Consider the following 21,399-nt stretch of genomic DNA (forward strand, 5'->3'; position numbering starts at 1 on the left):
TGAATGTGGCCCTAACAGACTGTAGGATCGGTTGAAGCTCTCTTGTCTGGCAACATCTGTGGTCTGTCATGATTTTAGTTATCTGGATACCCACCTACCAGGGGTGTAGCCAAATTTCCCATGGTCCCATAAAGTTATCCTGGCGCTCAGTGTCCTTTGCTGTTATTTAGCTCTAATTAATCCCCCAAATGTCTTCTAAGAGCCCAATCAGCAGTGGCAGTGTTGGTAATGTGCTAGACAATATTGACCTTCTGCGGTTTGGCAAATTCTCTGGTTTGGCACCAGTCAAGTCCTGAGGGTGCCACACTAGGGACATTCAACCTGTGGTGCTATGCCAGTAAGACAGCTCCAGACATAATCCAGAACTTCTCCCAGTCAGACAAATACTTTGCTCTTGTAAGAAGAGGAGTGTACAATTAATCTGGGTACTGTTGCCTTTCATATGGTGCTGACCACAGAAGAGTGCCACAAACTTTGTTCAGGTGAGGCACACATAATTATAAACTTAGTGGACTATTCAGACTAAATTCTTCCTTTCTGATTGATTGCCTTCATTTTTAACTACTGGTAAAGGCTAGTGTTGAAAACTACCCTGCACCTATGAATACTGTATGTGCAATCCCACTTTCAATTTTGTAATACATTAAAAGGTAATTACTTTGTTTCCTTCGTTTTATAATAGTAGTAATGGCTGAGGTCATATATTTTATGACAGACCATGGTAAAAGTGTTCTTCATTTTATCCTCAGGCCCTCGAACATTTCATATTCCATCGTTAAATATCAGTTTATTGCCCCTCTGTTTACAGTTGCCTCTTGGCTGTTTTCTGTGGAGCATTTCTGGAGCTTTGGGGAAATTCATTCAGTGATTTCACATGATTTGTAAAGATTTATCTTGACATTGGAAAAAGTTCAGGAAAGGGCAACAAAAATGGTTGGGGGGATTGGAATGGCTGTCTTCTGGAGACAGATTAAAAAGGCTGGGACTTTTCAGCTTAGAAAAGAGGAGACAAACTGTGGGAGATATCAGAGAGGTCTATAAAATCAAGACAGGTACAGAGAAAGTGAATAAGGAGATGTTATTCACTTGTTCCCATAACATAAGGACTAGGGGGCACTGAATGAAATTAATGGGTAGCTGGCTTAAAACAAACATCAGAAGCTAGGTGGGAATGTTTTCACTAGGGATGCTCAAAATTTGTTTTGAATTTTAAAATCAAAAGTCAGAATGGGGAAGTTTTACACAGGCTCATGCTGTTTTTCAACCAGCACCACCCATCATCTCCAGTAGAGGGGCCTGATCTATCTGTGGTGCTTATGGTGTCCTATGTCCATGACATCTAAGTGCTTCATTGCCTCTGCCATAATTATCATCACAGCATCCGTGTGAGGCAGAGCGAGCAACACTGTTGTATAATAGAGAACTGAAGCAGCACATAGGGGCTAAGTGATTTACCCAAGGTTACAGAACAGCTCTGTGGCTGAGCTGGGATTTGAACACAGGTCTTCTGAATTCTCGGCTAGTACATGACTCCTTGCGCTGGTCTGTCTGTTCTTACATCGGTGACAACTGAAATCAACGGTCAAGTCCCCTGTTGCCTTCCGTGGTGCAAGACCAAGCACCAGGCAGCACTGTGGACGTGACAATACTGGATTTGGTTGGGTGGGGAAGTGGCTGACTCACCACCCTCTTGTCACCCCTTGCAGCATTCAGGCACAATGAATGCCCTGATCCTGGAGTTCCCGTCAATGGGAAGCGGTTTGGTGACAGCCTCCAGCTTGGGAGCTCCGTCTCCTTCCTCTGCGAAGAGGGTTTCATAAGGACCCATGGCTCGGAGACGATCACCTGCATCTTGAAGGAAGGCAATGTGGTTTGGAACAATGCCGTGCTGAGATGTGAAGGTAAACTGCTGTATTTCCCCTTCTCCCTGCATCCGCAGGGACAACTTAGTTGGGGGAGAGACTGGTTTGGAGAGAAGACAAAATGCATGAGGACTTGACTGTCAATAATCCTGCATAGCAGGGTCTTAACTCTAAGCACATGGATAATCTCACTCAAGAACATGGGCTGCTTGCGTGCTTAAGACAAAACACCAGGTCCTTAAGATGAGACACTGCTGGATCGGGGTCAGAGTGCTTAGCAAGCTGCAGGGTCCAACCTTAACACCGCAATGTAAAGTTTGTATACATGTGCACGTATTAGAGGGAGAGCAGTCTCCCAGTAGTGGCTGAAAGCCAGAGAAAAGGAAGCTACTACCTCAGCCCATCACTGCCCAATCCTGCACCTTTCTTCCATGCTTTGTGTGCTGCGTTCCAGTGACATCAAAGGGCATTACAGCATAGATAAAATTAAATTAATGCACAATTTTTGCAGAACTCCTCCATACTGGAAACTTCAGTTGTCCCACGGCTAGTGGCTCATGTTATTCAGAGCTGAAAAACCAGGGTTCTAGTCCTCTCCCCCACATGCGATTTCTCCAGCCTTGGACTCTTGCCTGTATCCTATAGCTTCATTAGACACTTACAGCAACCAAACAATCATGGAGTGGTTAATTCTGTGACTTTTTTCAAATAAACTACAGGATTTTTATTGCAGATCTGTATACAGTAGGTGTTTTCCTTCTCTCTCTTGCTGGCCCTGTCTCACACACACAAAACTTTGAGTTGCTCATAAAAAAAAATGAAATTCTTCATGACAAGTCTCATGATGAGATGTAAAGAAGAGAAAAGGGGAAGTGTAGAAATGCATTCAGTTTCATTTCTTTTTCTTTTCACTCCTGATTTTTGAGACCAGAAATCTTATATGTCCTTTAAATAATAGAAGAAGCAAAAGGTCTTTGCCATGAAAGGAACAATGAGTTTCTTGTTATAGAAATTCGAACCTTTCTATGAATCTTCAGTGTATGAATAACTGTGTAATGCATCAGACCCTCATAACGGACTCTGGAATTAGATGTTTTGCAGTTACAGCTCCATTGCAATATTTCTATGACTGTACACACACACACAGGGAGAGGGGATAGAATTAAAGGTTCCGATATGGATTTCAAAGCAAATCCTGGTGCTTTAAAGTTTCCAATGTGGAAAACAGAAATGAAATTAAAAGAGATTGTTAGACATTAAAAGGCCTCATTCCCTCTGTGCTCTCAGAGAAGAGATGCCAGGAAGTGATATTTGCAAGTGTTTGAATTTCAGATGTGCTGAAGTATTGAGAAATAATTTCAGTAATTGGCCATCCATGTTTTAATGCTACTCTGCAAATAGAGTGGAGGATACTTAATTGTCTTTTCCATTAAAGAGAAGAGAGGGTACTTGCTGTCCACATTGACTGTAATTCAGCAGGCGACTGATTTTTTTTTGTTTTGATTTTTGCAGGGAGTAGGCTAATTAAACATTTATAGGGCTGGCTCAGTATTTGTGAGCCTGTGTGTTTAACAATGCATATGTCCCTAGCTGGCAAGGGGAGGAGAAATATGTACATACAATTGTATTTTATTGACTTTATGTTAGAGCTTTGGTAACTGAGCTCTATTAACTTGTACTTCTCTATGCATGATCTCTTTGGCTTGCCTTTGACTTGTTCTCCAGTATGTGCTCAAGGAAATGCAAATTCTAATTAGCTCTTAAAAAAGAAAAAGCATTTGGGTAACAGTATAGAACAGCTTGTCTTTCTCCCCAACAGAAATGAGTCCAATGAAAGATCTCACCTCACCCACTTTGTCTCTATGAAATACTGTTGGGGGTCTGCAAAATTAACAGGGAAGAAGTTTGCATCTGAAAAAGAGCATCTTCCCCCACCAACTCAACAAAGTGGGAGGTTTGGGAAACACAGGTTGGCTTATGTTTTTGAGAAACTCGTTTTTGCTTTTGGGTCACTGTTGAGATCTCAGCTTGCGAAGGGCTGATCCAGGGCCCTGTCAAATCAATGGATCAGACTCTTGAGGCTAGACTTACGCAGGCAGGTAGGTGCCCAGTGGGATTGACTAACATGTCTAAGCAAGTTAGGCAGCTAATGCTTATTGGAAACCAGTGGAAGTTAGGCACCTAACACAAATAGCCACTTATTAAATTCCCACTGGGCCCTTGTCTGCATCCGTACATGTCTAAGCACCTTTGCACCAGTGTTCCCTCTGAGCTGAGTGCTTGGGCGGCTGCACAGGAGGGATTCAGGTGCAGCTCAGTTGATTTACAGACCAGCCACAGCCAACAGCTTGTGTTTCTATTGGTCGTGCACATCTGCATATGCCTTGGTGCACATAAAATTTATTCTGTCCAGGGATGGGAGAAGCTAGAGGGACCACTGCTTTGTACCACTGGTCCTGAGTGACAGATTCGTTACTGCCTGGTAGCTGTTAGTTGGCCTGTGGGGAGGGAGTTGGGTAGGTTTCAGGTCTGGTGCCCATTTTATAAGGCTGCTGCCAGAGCTGAGACTGACTAAGGTATTGATGGCTGTCTGAGCCGAAAGAGAACAAGTCCTAGCTGGGTTGTGAACACTGCGTTCTCCCTGTGTCCTCCAGGGCCGGTTTGAGGGGAGCATCATGAGGAATCTTGCACAAGTAGAAGATTTCAGTGTCCCAGAGAGTGCATTTGCATGAGCCCAATCTTCACTGGGAACGTAACTGCTGACTCTACCCCTCTAGGTCCTGCTACGTCCTCTGTCAGAACCTCAAGGGAGTCAACTCGGCTAATTAAACCTTCCCCTGATTCCTTTTTCCTCTTTCCCCAGCTCCCTGTGGTGGCCATCTGACTTCTGCAAGTGGCATGATCCTGTCCCCGGGCTGGCCTGGCTTCTACAAGGACTCTCTGAACTGTGTGTGGGTGATAGAGGCTCAGCCAGGATATCCCATCAAAATTACCTTTGACAGGTGGTCACTGAGGATAAAAAATTGCATGGCTTCTCTGTAACCAATACTGCCTGTAGGTGTGACCTCAGCCTCACTGAAGTCAATGGAAAGATTCCTGCTGACTTCAGGCAGGTCCTGCACCAGGCCTTGTATCGAGCACTGAAGGGTTGCATGTGAGAGCTTTTCTGTGACAGTCAGGTCACTTCCTTGGCAATTTTGTTTCAAAAGTTTGCATCACAAGTTCCAAAGAAAAAGAGAGGGGGGCTTTTGTAATACTTTCCCTCTCACTGAGCTCTACAACTGGCTAATCTTCCCCCTCTCCCACTGACAATGTGCAGTTTTGAAATTAAGATGGTCAGAAGTTGAAGAGGGAAAGGTGTAGGTTAGATATTAGGAAAAACTTCTTCACCAGGCGGGTGGTGAAGCATTGGAATGCGTTGCCTAGAGAGGTGGTGGATTCTCCATCCCTTGAGGTTTTTAAGTCCTGGCTGGGATGACTTAGTAGGGGTTGATCCTGCTTGAAGTAGGGGGCTGGACTAGATGACCCCCTGAGGTCCCTTCCAGCCCTGTGATTCTGTGAAATGAATCAGGAAAGATTTTATTAAAGGAAATATTTTTCCTTTTTTAAATCTGCTCTTTTCGGTCTATGGGTTGGACCTTCCAGGTCCAGCACCCTTGGGACCTGACCGGTCCTGAACGAGAAAATTTGCCAGAACAGGTGAGAATCCCTGCCACCAGCCCCCGCCCCCCATCCTGCTAGCTTTGCTTCCACCCCTGCCAGCCCCACTACCACTGGCCCAGCCAGGCTGCCACTGGCTCCAGATGCTGGTCTCTGTTGGGTGGACACCAGCCCTAGATGCTGGTCCCAGCCTTAGCTGGGCAGCCAGACACCAGCCCCAGCACTGTGGACACCAGCTCTACCAGATGCCCTCCCTATCCCCATGGATAACAGCTCTGGGCTGCTGGACACCAGCTTTGTGAATGCTGGCCCCTGCCCCACAGATGCCAGCCCCATCAGGGTTCTGGCATGGCAGGGTTGCCAGCTTCTAGCCCTTCTGCCACTAGGCTCCCAGGTCCAGGATCATCTATGGTCCTCCTGGACCACAAATGTTGCCAAACCAGGGAGTCTGGTTTTGGGATGTGCAGCCTGTATGATCTAACCCTCACCACAGACCTACCAGCTGGGTAAATAAATATTCATACCCCAATTCTACAGTTAGGAGAACTGAAGGTCAGATGTCATGGGGTGAAAATGGATTCAGCTTCTGCCTCCTGTTTCCCAGTTCTGCATCCAGACCACCATTTGCTAAACTCTACCCAGCACTGAGGATGAGTGTAAGGCAACTGGTTTGGACGGCTAAAAAACTAAGATCCAGTCAACAGTTTTATGCAGAGTTAAGGAGAAATTGAGCTGTTTCTGATTTTTAAATGAGAGGAAGCAGGGTGCAGTGGGCAGGACACTTGTTTGGGTCAGATCCCGAATCAATACTGTGCTCCTACGCAATGTCTTAAGGCAAGTCACTTTGTATTTCAGTTTCCTCTCTAAACCTCCTCCTGAGATGTCATGGGAATATATACATTCCATGAAGCCTTTTCATGTTATGGTATAAAGGACCAGATCAATAACTGGGATAGAAGTTTTTGAAATCCATCACACTCTGGATGTAACTTCGCATCAAAAATGGGGCAACAAATTCCCTTTTTCCATAAGTATCACAGAGATTTGTTTGCAAACCTCTGGAAACATTTTCATGGTTTTTTTCCATCTTCCAAAAGTGTTGGTGCAACTCCAAGTGCGCCATGGATGAATTTGACACATTAATTGCATGATGCAAGACTGGGTGGAGAAATTCACACACGAGAGATTGAAATCAAAACCTTTGTTTTAGTGTTTTGTTCCAAAGTGGTCACTGATTTCAGAGACGTGGACTATCACAGTTCCAGTGGGCCCCAAAAAGGAACATTGCCAAGGGAACTTAATGGGGATTGTCTGGTTGAGAATATATTTGTCTGGGATTGTAGGATACTTGCAGTGATTGCTGCGTCTCACTGAGTCATTGAATATTATTTACATTACGGTAACACTCAGGAGCCCTGTTGGTCTCAGCACTGCATGAGTACCCAGGAGTCACTCCTTGTCCCAGAGAGCTTACAGCCAAATACACAAGACAGATAAAAGATGGAAGAGAAAAGAAAGGCACAGAGGAAGACACGTGGGGCTAGGGTTGAGGAGCCAGCTTCCCGCTGCTGCCCCATGTGAAGCCAGACTGGGCTGAGGAACCAGCTTTCTGCTGCTGCCCTGCACAGAGCTGAGTCCAGGGAGCGAGCTGCGGCAGGCCAGCAGAGGCAGCCAGGAACCAAGAGAGCATTAACCACTCTGGTCCAGCAAAATCCCTCCTTCAGGACCACTGAAGTCCTGAGGGTGCTGGACCAGGGAAGTGGAACCTGTACAATATTCAAGCTACTGGGCCATGCAGTTTCTTTTAATCAACACACCACTGTGTGCAGACACATGCGAGTTCCTGCCACAGCAAGTGCAGGGCCAGATTTTTAAAGGCCTAAAGACATTTTCTAATGTACCTCGGTGCCTAAAGCTAATTGACTTCAATACATGTGAAGTGCCCAGTTGTCTAAATACCTTTACAAATCTTGCCCTGAGCTTCTAAATAGACAAGACCCCAAAAGTGAGCAAGGAAATAACTTGCTCTATATCGTGCAGCAGGAGAACCATGAATTGCGCTCAGGACGCCTATTCTGGTCTCCTGGGCAGTGGACCACATTGCCTCTCTGCTAGTAGCCTTTTGAAAATGGTAGCCTGGACAATACCCATTTCTTTGTCCTTGGCAGGTTTAAGACCGAGGTGAATTATGACACCCTGGAAGTGCGAGATGGCAGGTCCTATTCCTCCCCGCTGATAGGCGTCTATGATGGGACTCAAGTGCCCCAGTTCCTCATTAGCACCAGCAACTACCTCTACCTCCTCTTCTCTACTGACAAAAGTCACTCTGACATCGGTTTTCAGATCCGCTATGAAAGTAAGTGTTGTATCCAGCTGTACAAAGGACTCACTCCAGGTTCCCACTTGTGCCATTTCTCCTTTCTGCCATGTAATTAGCGCTGTTACTCCTACATGTTTGGAGAACTGCAGTCTGCTGCAATCTGATAACCGCCTCTGCATTGTGATCCTCTTGATTGGTATTTATTTTATGTTGTTTACTACAGCTTGAAACAACATCTTCAGAACAGAATCATTTTGTAAGGAAGGAGGTTTGACTTCCTCTTTCTGTATTATCCCCTCGCCTTGAAATTAATCAGCATCCCTCAGATTTTGCAGAGAACAGCCAGTGAGAACCCTGCTTGTCAATTACCCATTCAAGTGCAGTCCTTGCTGATGTTCACGTGGTTTTATGAGTGCTGCAGAGGAAGGTGCTTGGCTAGAGAGAGGAACTCATTGTTGGGAAGAAAAGAGCAGGGAGACCCAGTGGCAGGTGGGGTAAATGGGCTTCTTTATTGCGTACGGGGGCGGGGAGGGGGTTCTAAAGAGGACAGAGATAGTCTGTTCTCAGTAGGAAGAACTGTTTCACTAGGAGGGAGGTGAAGCCCTGTAATGCGTTACCCAGAGAGCTGGCGGAATCTCCATCCCGAGAGGTTTTAAAGCCCCATCTTGACAGAGCCCTTGCTGGGATGGTTTAACTACGGTTGGCTTTGCTTTGGGCAGGGGGCTGGACTCAATGACCTCCTGAGGTCTCTTCCAGCCCTAGGACTCTATGATTCAATCCTTGGTGTCCCACATGGCCCTTTCACAGGCCCTCCAGCTAAAACCTTACCGTTCCAGGCAGTGAACGCTATGCTGTGCTAGTGCTTCCCAAGCTGGGATGATGCAGATTTGGGGAGCCGAACTGGGGCCAACCTAGGCCTTATGCATGTTTCTCAGCTAGCACCAGAATTATTTGAAAGTTTGTGATAAAATTCCTCCTCCCCATGCAGCCACCGTACAGTTTAAGGGGCACAGAGGGATATGGTTTAGTCTCATTAAATCTCTGATGGTTTCTTGGCTGCAGCTGTGAAACTCCAGTCAGATCATTGTTTGGACCCTGGGATCCCTGTGAACGGACAACGCCATGGAAATGATTTCTACGTGGGAGCCCTGGTGACGTTCAGCTGTGATTCGGGCTACACCCTGAGTGACGGGGAGGCGCTGGAGTGTGAGCCTAACTTCCAGTGGAGCAGGCCTCTGCCCAGCTGTGAGGGTGAGTGTTTTGAAACAGTGCCTCTGCCGAAGAGAACCCAGCACCAGTAACTTCTCAGTGGCTTGCACAGTGTTCCCTGTAAGTTGTGTGCTTGGGTGGCCGCTTAGGAGAAATTCAAGTGCCACCCAGCTGATTAGCAGAGCACCCACAGCTAAGTGTTGTGTTTCTGTTGATGGTGCACATTGGCACATGCCTCTGTGCACATAAAATTATTCTGCACATGAATGGAAAAAGCTTAGAGGGACCATTGGTCTTGTATCAGGCTGAAGACCCAAGCAATACAAGCTGGTTTTCATGCACCATTAGTACTGTTAAAACTCTGCAGTGGCTGGAATATTGCATAGTTAGGACAATGATCATGACGCTGTCATATCTTCAGTTTTCACTGCAACTACCACAGTTACCAGAGGGGTCTGGAGCAGGGATTGTTAAATTTTAACAGCACTTCCTCTGCAAATCTTATTTGGAATTTCATAAGCATAGTTTCCCATGGGATGGAGGAGTGTTGGTGTTCATGGAGAATAAACATCTGTGGCTTATTGTGGGGAGGCTGATGGTGGTGGATTTTAGGGTGAATTTGGTGTTCGTCAGATGTGCCCAGTTTACAGCCTTGAACATCTAAGGTCTCCATTGAAACACAGAAAAGTTACAGAAGTAGAACTCTTTCCCTGTACTGCTTTCTCAGTATACTTCTGTTACCAACTGGGAGTTTATTGTCCATGGCCCATTCCGTCCTTGCCCCTTGATCAGCTGGCTCTGGCATTCCGTCTCTGACAGGGCCCAAAGTGCAGGTAATGCATTACAAGAAAATAAAGACACCTACAGGGCATTTGGATATGGTGTAAAGCAGTGTTCCCTGTAAGCTGAGCACTTGGATAGCCACCCAGGAGAGAGTCAGGAGCCGCACAGGTGATTAGCAGAGCACCCACAGCCGTCAGCATGGCTTTCTCCTGGTGGTGCACTTCTGCACATGCCTTGGTGTGCCTAACAAAATTTATTCCACCAACGGATGGTAAAAATTAGAGGAAACAGTGGTGCAAAGCTTTACATGGGGAAAAGAGGTTATATTCCCTGACCCCTGCAGTAATCAAGTATATGCCGGAGGCAGGAGTTCCGATTTGCTGTAACTATAGGTAGTATCACTGGTTATAAAATTAGTCACCCATTGTGGCTAGCACAGGCTCCCTTTTCAGTGGATGCCATAGGCCGACTACAACAAGCTTGATGGAGAAGCATCTCCTTTGTACTTTCAAATGTCTGTAGCATGGATTTTGTCAAGTTGTCTCTGCGTCCTCTGAGGAGGAGAGAGGACAGAAGGGAAGAAGAGCCAACTGTGATCCATTTCTGTGTTAAATATTCCCATCCAGTTCACTCTAACCCTCTTCCTATTTCCTATCCAGTCCCTCGCCTTATCTGATTGTAGCATGTTTGATTTTTTTGCAGCTCTTTGTGGGGGTTACATCCGCGGCTCCAGCGGTACCATCTTATCCCCGGGCTTCCCTGATTTCTACCCCAATAATTTGAACTGCACTTGGGTGATAGAAACGTCTCATGGCAAAGGTGAGACACTGCGAGGGTTTGAAAAGAAATGGGGCCGTGCGGTATTTGGGGGACGGCATTGTGTAAAGATTATGGTTGGCTCGTAACAGAGTCAGGGGCAAGCCCAAAATAGCTAGGATATGTTGGAATCTCTTTCTTTTGTTTCCCATCAGACCTCTGTCATGGAGCGTGGGGTCCCAGCCATGCACCCCATCCCCAGTCAGATGTGACTGTCATTCAGCAGGGAGAAGAGAAGCTTTATTAGGTGACAGGGACACAGCGTAGAACAGACTTCTCAGCACAGAAACCAGAAGCTGTCAGTACAATCCAGCTTGGGGAGAGGGGCCCAGAGGGGTCCCTAAGCTGGGGCCCTGGCCTTACTTCCTCCCTCTCCAGCTGTATGAGAACAATCCCTTCCCATCACCCAGTTCCAGTTCAAACCAGACAGGCCCCTCCTCCTGCCTTTGTCCTGTTTCCTGGTGGCAAAGATCAGAAACTTCCATTGTCTCCATGTAAGAAGCCATCACGCTGAAACTCCCATTACCACTATGCACTGATGCTTTGCCAGGGGAAACTGAGGCACTCACAGGAAACACATGCAGCCTAACCAGGGAAATAAAATCCTCACACACACCCCACTTTGTTACAACCTCACAAAAGTGACATGGGGATGACTCTAAGGGTTGGGCAGTACGGCCAAGGCTTTCTCAGGAGCATCTCGTCTTTCCTCAGGAATGGGGAGTGGTGGCATAGGAACATAGTTAGATGGACTCAAACCCTCACATCCAAGCTTTGGCAATAGTCCCAGGCCATAACTGAATCTTGCAACTGGTATTGGTCTTAGGTATTACTTGGAGAAGAATATGAGACCTGAACAGCTCCTTGTTTTATTGGGGCCTGGGTCCAGTTCCACGTTCCCTATAAGCTGAGTGCTTGTGCAGCTGCTGAGGAGAGCTCTGAATACTGCCCAGCTGATCAGCAGAGCACCCACAGCTAGGTTTTGTGTTTCTACAGGTGGTGCACCTGCTTCAGTGCACATAAAATTATTCCACACTTGGATGGAAAAATTCACATGAGGACGGAAAAGACTAGAGGGAACGTTGGTCCAGTTTCTCTTTGCTAAACCGTACTACTCCAGTCAATTTTTGTAAGGAAGTGAAGACGTCCACGGTGCCCTCACAGACACCTGCACACTCAGAATTTTAGAAGAAACAGCAATGACGTCTGGTGGCTACAGTTAGTCAGGAATCCTGGTTTCTACTGCTAGCTCTGCCACTGAATCTTTGCATGGCCATGGGCACCTCAGTCCAATTCCATGTGCTTCTGCTTTCTGAAAATCTAGAGCCAAAACCAAAGTCACCTTTGGAAAGCTTGTCCAAACCCGAGTTCCCTGTAAGGTGAGCTTGTGGGTGGCCACCCATGAGGTATTCAGGCGCCACCCAGCTGATTAGCAGAGCATCCACAGCTGGTCATAGTAGGCAGCATGTGTTTCTATTGGTGGTGTACAGCCACACATACGTCAGTGCACATAACAAAATTTATTCCACCCATAGATGGAAAAAATATAGAGGGAACACTGGTCAGGACCCTTGGACGAATGTATACGAAGTGGTCCAACTGTGTGATGTACTTGGCCATTCCATCATGCGTGTTCCGCTGCCTCTAATTGACATGGAGGCCATGTGTCATGTCCCCCAGACGCCTGGCTCCATGATGCAAGGAGCCAGGGTTAGGTTAACATTGTGACAGTATCTTATGGGAAATGAGGTTAGATCCAATACCTGGGCTCCTGTGGCTCACCGGAAGTTTCTTCCTAAACCAACCTGTGGTTGCATCTCTCTGTTTACACCAGCTATCAAGAAGCTAGCATCAGCCGATTTTGCAAGCCCTATTTTTATTAAAGTGTAGAAACCTGCCCATGGGAAGCACAGGGTCTTAAGGGAGCCTGTGCATGCTGGGAAAAGTAGCCTGTTGAGTAGTGCCAGCCCCCTCTCCAATAATCCATTCTGCTCTGGATTCACCTCTTCTGAGGAGAGACGTTGCATTACCCTGTTGCTAAGCAAATGCAGAGCACAGAGACCTGACACCTTCTCCTAAGAGGTGACTCAGATGCTGGCAGTTGTGTTTTCCTCTCTCCCCACCAACAAAAGCATATCTCTTGCCCCTGGCAAACTGCATTTTCAAACAACAGGGCAGTGTCTACACTAGTCTTTCCTTTTTAATTCTGCTAATGCGTCCTGCCATTGCTACGGGTGGTTCAGCAATGCATGGAAGGGTACCGCCAAGCATGCTAGTGTAGGATAGGGGGCTGCAGACAGTGATGTGCCATGGGGGTCATCCCAGCCTACAGCTCAGAGCAGGTCTAAATCAGTGTTTCTCAACCTTTTGTTATAAAGTAACCCTTTTTGAAAAGAAAATTTGAAAGTATCCCCAGGCTTCTCTCACTTACGTGTAAGGGAGCGCATACCACCAGTTGAGAAACATGGTCCTAAGGGAATTTGAGGTCTTAAAACAAGGGCCATTCAACCTTTCCAGATTATTGTACCCATTTGAGGAGTCAGATTGGTTTTGCATACCACCAAGTTACAACTCACTTAAAAACTACTTACAAAGACACGCACAAAGATAGACAACTGCTACTGAAAACATGCCGACTTTCTACCATCTTACTGTTAAATAAATAAATAGGAATAGAAATATTTTACTTACATTTCAGCGTAAGGCATATGAGGCAATAGGAACAAGTCATTGTTTGAGATTGTACTGACTTTAATAGCGTTTTTTATGTAGCCTGTTGTAAAATGAGGCAGATCTCTAGATGAGTTGATGTACCCTGTGGAGGACCTTGGTGTACTCCCAGGTGTACATGTACCCAAGGCTGAGAAACACTGGTCTAAATAATATGGGGCCAGACTGTCCAAACAGCTTGTTGAGCTCTGGAAGTTGTGATGGGTGTTGGAAACAAAGTCGCTGGGTGCCAAGCGTTTTGAAAAAAGCTGGCCCCACCCTGGAAACTCCAGTCTGGAGCTTGCTGGAAAATCTGGCTCATGTTGATTAAAATTTCTGTTCTCACCACGCTGTCTCTGCAATAGCTCCCATCATTCCAATGGAAAAATGTAAACATGACCTACGGGCCAGAGAGACAAGAAACTGTTTTACTATGAACTTGTTGGGCTGTTTGTTTTCTTCCCCTTTTTCCTTTGCTCTGCTCCTTCCTCCAGTGGTAATTACCGGCAACCTGCTGGAAATAAACACCAGCAAACAGTAGAGCTCTCTCCTTCCCGTGCGCCCCATCCACACTCAGCTGCATTTTCCTTGTCAATGTAATGAGCCAGCTGTTTGGTCCTCTGGCTCTGTGCCTCGCTGTGTCCCCCTCCCTGCATTTCTGTGGCACCTGGGTAAGTCACAGAGAGAGCATGGGGCTGTGTTAATGCAGGAATCAGGAGAACATGAAAACAAATCAGAGCTGGGTGGGAAAGGAGAAGACACTTCAGACTGTATAAGACAATGATATGAGGTTGGCCCCAAGCTGCCCGCTGTGTTGGGTAGTCCTCTTCCTCATTGCTCCTGGAATTCAGACAAGGCGTGTTTATGTACTGACACACGGAAAGTGAGGACACATCTGCAATTTTCCTCTTACCTAATCCTTTTGGGAAAGGCAAGAATATAGTCAGATGCCTGGCTGTGCTGTGTTGTATATAAATATTCTGTTTCCATTGAAGCTGTGGGCGCTGTTTTAATGATCTGTTTTTGCTAGGCTTTACTGTATTAAATTGCAGAATAATGCTTTCTGCAGACATTTCTCAGCCCTGTTCAGCAACCTCTCTCATACCTGCAGTCAGATGCAATGGAACTGATTGATCCCAAGTGAAAATAATAGAGATTGGGATTAGTTTGGCTTGGTGGGCAGCAAAGACACTTACAAATTCTTCTAATTATTCCTTGTGAAGCCTCATTGACCACACTTGCGCCACCCAGTTATTGCAGAACGTTGGCCGTTGTTCCAGCCTCATTCCTGAATGCCCCGTTTTCTAACATTGCTGTTGAATTTGGTGCTCACTGAAGTCAGAGCGTTAATCGCTCTGGCATGAGCAGCATTGCCTGCAGACCTGGTACAAGCCCCTGCTTTGCAAGACTCATTATTTACCAATGCCAGCCGAATTCTGACTTGCAGAGCCTCAGGCTGCTCCTGTTTCAGTCTGTTCATGCACAGCTCTACCCAAGCATCTCTGCTCAGAATTGCACCATGTCTTACCAGGACTGTCCTTACCATTTACGGTGCCCTATGTGGGGGGGTGGGGGATGGGACACTACATCCCCTCTGAAACGAAACACTCCCCTTTGCACCAGGCTAAGTCAAGACTTAGCCCTTCTGTTGTGCAATAGAATTCTATAACTCTCGTTTTATAGTGCATCTTTAAACACATTGCCCCATCCAAGCATTTTGCTTCATCTGGGTGACACACCCATTTTACATGGGTGCTAATGATGCCCCTCCCACTTCAATCAGGGTAGGGACTGGGTGGGACTAGCAGAAGATTGGCAACAGTTTGAGGATTTGAGTGTGGCACTTACCCCTCCAGGATCTGTAGCCACTCAGTGGTCCACTGAGGGAGGACGAGAGCTGATTGGTTCCTCGCCCTTCCCTTTCATTCATTTAAACCATAACCCGGGCCATGTGGAGTATCTTTTTGTTCCATTTCACTAGCCACGCGTGTGAGCATCAGTGAAAAGTAACCGAGTCTTCATGTGAATCAGGCACAATTCACATTGTCTTCGTCATTGTTTTTCCTTCTAAAAGTCTTGCCCTTGTGTCTCTCAGGACCTTCCATGTGCTGCCATGATACCTGAAAGCCATGGCTGTCCAAGATTGGAAGGGGCATTCTCTGCAGGAGGGCAGGTTGACTTCCAACACAAATCATGACTTAGATAGCTCAGTGGTTTGAGCATTGGTCTACTAACCCCAGGATTGTGAGTTCGATCTTAGAGGGGGCCATTTAGGGATTGGGGCAAATAGATGCCAGGGATGGTGCTTGGCCCTGTGAAGAGGGCAGGGGACTGGACTAGATGACCTTGTGATGAGGTCCCTTCCAGTTCTAGGAGATGTGTATTTCCAATTATAAAAACCAGCAGAAAGGCACTCATGCTATATCAGTCCTCTTGCGAAGATGCAGCCTGACAGTCTTCAGAATCTGCATTGGCATTTTTTTAAAAGTTGGTCTCCTAGCTATGATGGTTGCAAAGATAAGTTTTAAAATATGTTCCAGGTGTGACTGAATGCAGAGATGGGTGTTCAAAGAGACTGGAAGAACAGCTCAGAGAAATAAGACCCGTTCCATGGACCTCAATGAGAGGTTAACTCCGTTGCCAGCTTTGCTAACCATCTGTCTCTCTGTAGAGTTGTCAGAGAGGGGTGCAGTTTGCTGTGGGTCATGTCTTATTTTGATCCCACAAGAGCTTGGCATTTTGAGAGATGCCAACTCTTATTATTTCCCCTCTAGTCAATTAAAATCTAATCCTAAATGGTCTAGCAGAGCTTATAGGCATATTCTTTTCCACCCACAGGCAAGCCAAGCCGAAGCAGATTGTCTGTCCCAAGCAGCGTACACAATCATATTCTGAACATCTTCACAACGTATGGGTTTCATTTTCATAACTCTTCCAGACACCTCACTTTGTAGGTGGTGTCTGGAAGAGTACCACCCTCCTTTTTTTCCTTTTTCCCAGTCTGACCCTCATGCCCGTTTCTTTTTTTCTGAGCCACTGTGTTGAGGTCTCCATTCAATTGTGTCATTCGGGGACAACTGTAGTAGTGATTTCCTAGTGGAACTGATCTGAGGCATACCAGTTCTCCTGGTACAGGCCACAGAAGACCTGTCACTTGGTAATTTTTGGTCCTTCTTCCTGCTGTATTCTGCATTGATAACCACAATTACCTCTCATAAAGCATGTTTTCATTTACGGGTGCCAAGTGCTTTACAAAGGAGCTGAAGATCATTATCCCCATTTTACAGACTAAAACTGAGTCAAAGAGCATAGAAGGATAATGCAACTCAGTGGCAGAGCTGGAAAGGGAACTGAAATCTTCTCACTCTCAGGCAGCTGGATCACCGACCTAGCTGTGAAATACTCCACAGCACAAATATCAGTTTCATGAGTCATCTGTTCCCAGATCCTCCTGAATTTTTGCTCGGCTTATTGCATGTGAGCAATACAGTAATTTTCTAAACGGAACAGCTGGACAGTTGTAATGGCTTTTTTTACATGCCCAAAGGCACTAATTTACATTAAGGACTAATGGGCTGTAAAATTTCAGTTTAAAAAGAGTTTAATTTTTAAGATACTTAAGTCTGAAAAAAAAATGTTTTTCATCTGATAACTTCAGAGTGACCCAAATGATTTCTTTCCCTGCTAATTTAGTAAAAAGAGATTTGCTTTCAGGCTGACCCATTTTGTGCTGCAGTAATTTTCAGGCCAGAGCAAAGGTGTAGGCAGAGTTAAGGATGTTAATGGTTAACTAGTTAACTAATAAGCTTTGTGCTAAATGGATGAGGTTTACAGATTACAGTTAAGCAGTAGGGGCTGGGGTAGCTCTCCTCCCGCTGCAGGCAGGGGTTTGCTCAAGTTTGGCAGGAGCAGTCCCTGTCCACAGTGGCTGGGAGGAGGAGGACACAGTTGGATGGGGGTGGGCTGCTGGACAGGATGCTCCAGAGCAAATGGTTTATGTAGCAGATGCGTACTACAGGATCCCACCTTGCCAGTCTCTGCAAAAGCTGCTGCTGCTGCCACTTCGGAGCTGATGGTTTTCCCATAAACAAAGGGTTCCTGATTGTCTTTGAATACCAGCATGGAAATCACCTGGCTACAGGCTTCTGTGGAAATGAGAAATAGAAGCTGGTTTTGGGAATCTGCAAGTGTGAGTGAGATGTTAAATAATTCATCGGTACCTCTAAACACTTCCAAATGTCACAAGGTTGAAATCTTCTGGCTTCATAGTTCAAAGTGTGGAACCCTAGGCTTTGCAGGGCCCAGGGAGAACTTTCCTTTCTTTGGCTGGCTTTAGTCATTATTGGTTCCATTTTCTTTTCTCCTTTGGCAATACGCTGTCAGGATAAGAGTGCCCAATTTTTCGTGCTCCTAGGAACTGCGAAACCAGATGAGGCAAGGGTCAATCTAATTCAGTAGCCTGTCACTCACAGGGTTTCCTACCAGCTCGTTCAGAGGAAGCTGCAGGAAACCCTGCAGATTTGCATAACCTGCCCTCAGGGAAAGCTTCTTCCTGACCCCTTTTAGTTTTTCTGTCTTCCTCTGCAGCATGGGGCAGGGGATCACCTGCTGGGATTGTCTGAGTATTTCTCACCTCCTCAGCTTCCTGCATTGCAGGAGCCTGGGGCATTGGTGGTGTGTAGGTCTCCTCTCTGCCTGTTTCTCTCCACTCTGAAGTAAATGTTCCTAAACTTTTCAGTCTCTTTTTTTCTGGGGGAGGAGAGGGAGGGGCATGGTCCTGAACTGTTTTGGGAAGCAGGGAGGTTAACAGGCTGCATTGGGCTTCTGTGCTCCAGGGTGATGGGCACTGTCACAGGTGAAGTTGGTTGGGGGGATGCTCAGGGAGCTACATGTACCCCCAGCGCCTTGCTGCACCACTTCCAATGGGTGCAGGAGCGGTTCTCCCCACCTCCCCATTGTGGCATGGCCTGAGAGCAAAGTTCATACTACTTTCAGGCTGCGCCGCTTCAGGGGCAGGGGGAGACTGCCCCACACTCACTGGAAGGGTCATGGCGCTTCCACAGGAAGAGGCGGGAGCGAGTGGAGCCAGAGGGGGAAGGACATGGGTTGGGGGGCAGGGCAGGGTTCAGTACCCCTGGTCACCTCTGGGCACTGTAGAAACTCACGTTGAGCTGGGCGCCCCACTTCTCGTCCCTGCAGGTGTGTTTTTCACCTTTCACACCTTTCACCTGGAGAGCGGCCATGACTACCTGCTCATCACCGAAAACGGCAGCTTCACCCAGCCTCTGAAACAGCTCACGGGGTCCCGCCTGCCTCCCCCCATCAGTGCCGGGCTCTTTGGGAACTTCTCTGCTCAGATCCGCTTCATCTCGGACTTCTCCATGTCCTACGAGGGATTCAACATCACCTTCTCGGGTAAGAGCCAAGACCCAAGTCCAAACTGGGCACTGGTGCCCGCTTGAGTGCCTCAAGAGACCAGTTCTCTGCCTAGCCGCATTCACACCACAGATGCACCTCATCCCTAAAATGAAGTGGCTTTAGGATTTCTAGACTAACGAGTTCCCTCTCTGTATGGTCCCTTCAGTCCAGGCTGCTGTGTGTTTTCAGTTAAGGAGACCTGAGCTAAGAGCAAACTGACGACCAAGAATAAAAGACCCATTCCCTGAAGCCATCAGATTCCTATTATCATTACAACTAACTGTATTTGCACTACCAGAGTTGTAGGATCTCGAGACGGAGGCCGATCTCCACCCATCCATTCTTCATTTCAAATCAGGAACCTGACGGGGTGTTTGGGATGGATTCTTCTATTTCATTGTGTGTCTCGTGATCCATGCGGGTATGATAGACATAAAAAGGGACCTGGGTTGTTATATTTCTTCGCTCTTGTATGGCGTCAGCCTGTGGGCTAACTCTGCTAAAATGAAATCCTTCTGCACTGGTATTTATCAACCCCTCCCAGCTGACTTATTGCTTTCTCCTCTGTTGCTGGGATCCCACTTTTCTCCTTCATTTCCTGGGGGTTTGCCAGTCCTCTTTGCTCCCAATACTTCTGTTCCGGCTATACAGAGCCAAAATGACGACCAGGGCTCAGCAGCTCCATTCTCAACCCAGGAAGCCCGGACAGGTGGGATCCCTTAGAAAGTGGCTCCAAGTGATCCGGACCGTCTGGGGAGAGGAGCGTAGCTGGGCACTCCAGCGCCTAGCTGGTCTCCTAGTGACTCTGGTCCCGAGTCCTGCTTGTATACCAAAGGCCTGTCTTCCAGTGATGCAGCGTCTGGTGCATCTTGGAGAAAATAGATGCCTTGTGTAGCCTCAGCCTTTAGATTAATCTAATAGCATTGACGGGAAAGTGGAATGGTGCATGCTAGTTGGGCTTCCACTGCTGAAGCTGCTGTAATAAGAGTTGCTGATAGAAGCAGGTGTTCTGGAGCCTAAGGGGGCGCTAAGGGATGCAGAGCTCTAAAACTGCTTGAACTTGCTGCTGAACACCTCGACTTCTGTTCATCTCAGTGGAACTTGTGGGACTAAATGCTCAGCGTTATTAACCGCTGGCAAATTGACGTGGAGTTGCTTGGGTATTTAAGTGAAATAAGGTTTGGTTTTGTTTTTTTGTTTTTTTCCCCCTGATGAGAAAATAAAAGGGAAAAGGACGTGGTTTGTACAAATAATTGTGTGGGGGAGTTGCAGGGAGGCAGCACGGCTCCCCTGCATGGCACAGCCAGCAAGCAGCAGGGGTGGGTGTTGAGGTAGAGGGGCACTTACCTCTCTGGGCAGGGTGGAGAGCCTGGTCTCTAAATGGCCACCGTTTTCCTGCTGGGACTGCCCCCAGCAGTAACTCTGCCCTGGCGCTGTTCCCTGCTCTCACTGCCCTCCAGTGGTGAGTCCCATCTATGTCGTCTCTCCTGTTGGTGTCCTCCCTTTCCAGGCTGTGGGAAGTCCTGGGATTTCAGGCATTTTTTTACTAAACCCTGCCCTTGGTTTAAGTTGAGGTAAGAGGAAGCTGCTTCCCAAAGTTCATGGTGGGTGATCTGTCTGTGTGAGGAGTTCTTGAACAAATGTAGCACCAACAGACAGATTCACTCTAAAATGCGTAATAGATTTGTAGGTATCACAGTAGCATGTATGGATGCCCACCTAGACAGGGGTTTGCAGCCCATAGCTCTGGAGTCACATGCAGCTCTTTAAGGACTTCCTTGTGGCTCCTGCTGCTATAATTGCAAAGAAAAAGAAAACACCTCCTCATTATGTTCAATAAACGGTGAACATCTAAAAGCCCCAAAATGAACAACTCCTATCTAAATAGCAAACAATGTGGGATCTCGAAATGTTTGATAATTTCCCTTAGTGTCCTATAGAGAAGCAGAAGAGTCGGGAGCGAAAGTCGGGAAGACAGTGGGTTTGATTTTGCGTGTCCCTACTAGGCATGCAAAATCAAACCCTGGAAGATCGACCCTGCAGAGTAGGTGTAGTCTATGAATGGGTAGCTGGACTGAGCTTCTCGGGGTGGCGTAGCAACCTAAACATTATTTTAAAATGCACGTTAGGGATTCTGAAACCAGGAGTTCCAGTCAATCAGCTTAAATCTCTGCATCAAACAAGAACCAGTCAAAAATTTTCATTCATATTTTGATGAAACAAAATACGATCAAACAAAAATTAGCAAATTTCTGTTGACATTTTTCAAAATTATTTTTCCTGTTATCGGCTAAAACTGGGAACCCACTACGTATTTTTAATTACTATTTTTGGTTATCGTAAATCAAATAACTTGTAGGTTTGGGGGTTTTCTTTGTCTTTTTAACAAAAATCTGAACCAGTCGGTGAAAATTATTGTTCTTCAGAATGTTTTGTGGTGAATGAAATATATTGTTCCAACTTGCTTTAACAGCAAATGCCTTTCTGGTCAGCAGCTAACCCATTCTCTCGCAGTCCCTTAGCAGGGTTTTCTGTCTCACTCGCTCTGAGGGATTAGCAATTTAGATACAGCAGAAATCCCAATAATAAACATAGCCTTATTCCACTAAAGCAAATAGAGTG

At 46.6% G+C, this 21,399-nt stretch overlaps 1 protein-coding gene across 1 annotated transcript in view; it reads left to right on the plus strand.

Moving 5' to 3' along the window:
- Nucleotides 1–21,399, plus strand: part of CSMD2 (CUB and Sushi multiple domains 2) — a 575,415-nt gene that overhangs the window by 358,509 nt on the left and 195,507 nt on the right. Inside the window, exons 15-20 of the mRNA XM_074976068.1 lie at nucleotides 1,707–1,901; nucleotides 4,726–4,864; nucleotides 7,691–7,878; nucleotides 8,905–9,093; nucleotides 10,537–10,653; nucleotides 18,559–18,774. Coding sequence (XP_074832169.1) covers nucleotides 1,707–1,901; nucleotides 4,726–4,864; nucleotides 7,691–7,878; nucleotides 8,905–9,093; nucleotides 10,537–10,653; nucleotides 18,559–18,774 — 1,044 coding nt within the window. The remainder of the gene's footprint in view (nucleotides 1–1,706; nucleotides 1,902–4,725; nucleotides 4,865–7,690; nucleotides 7,879–8,904; nucleotides 9,094–10,536; nucleotides 10,654–18,558; nucleotides 18,775–21,399) is intronic.

This window comes from Carettochelys insculpta, chromosome 24, assembly GCF_033958435.1.
Source record: "Carettochelys insculpta isolate YL-2023 chromosome 24, ASM3395843v1, whole genome shotgun sequence".
Lineage (NCBI taxonomy): Eukaryota > Metazoa > Chordata > Testudines > Carettochelyidae > Carettochelys > Carettochelys insculpta.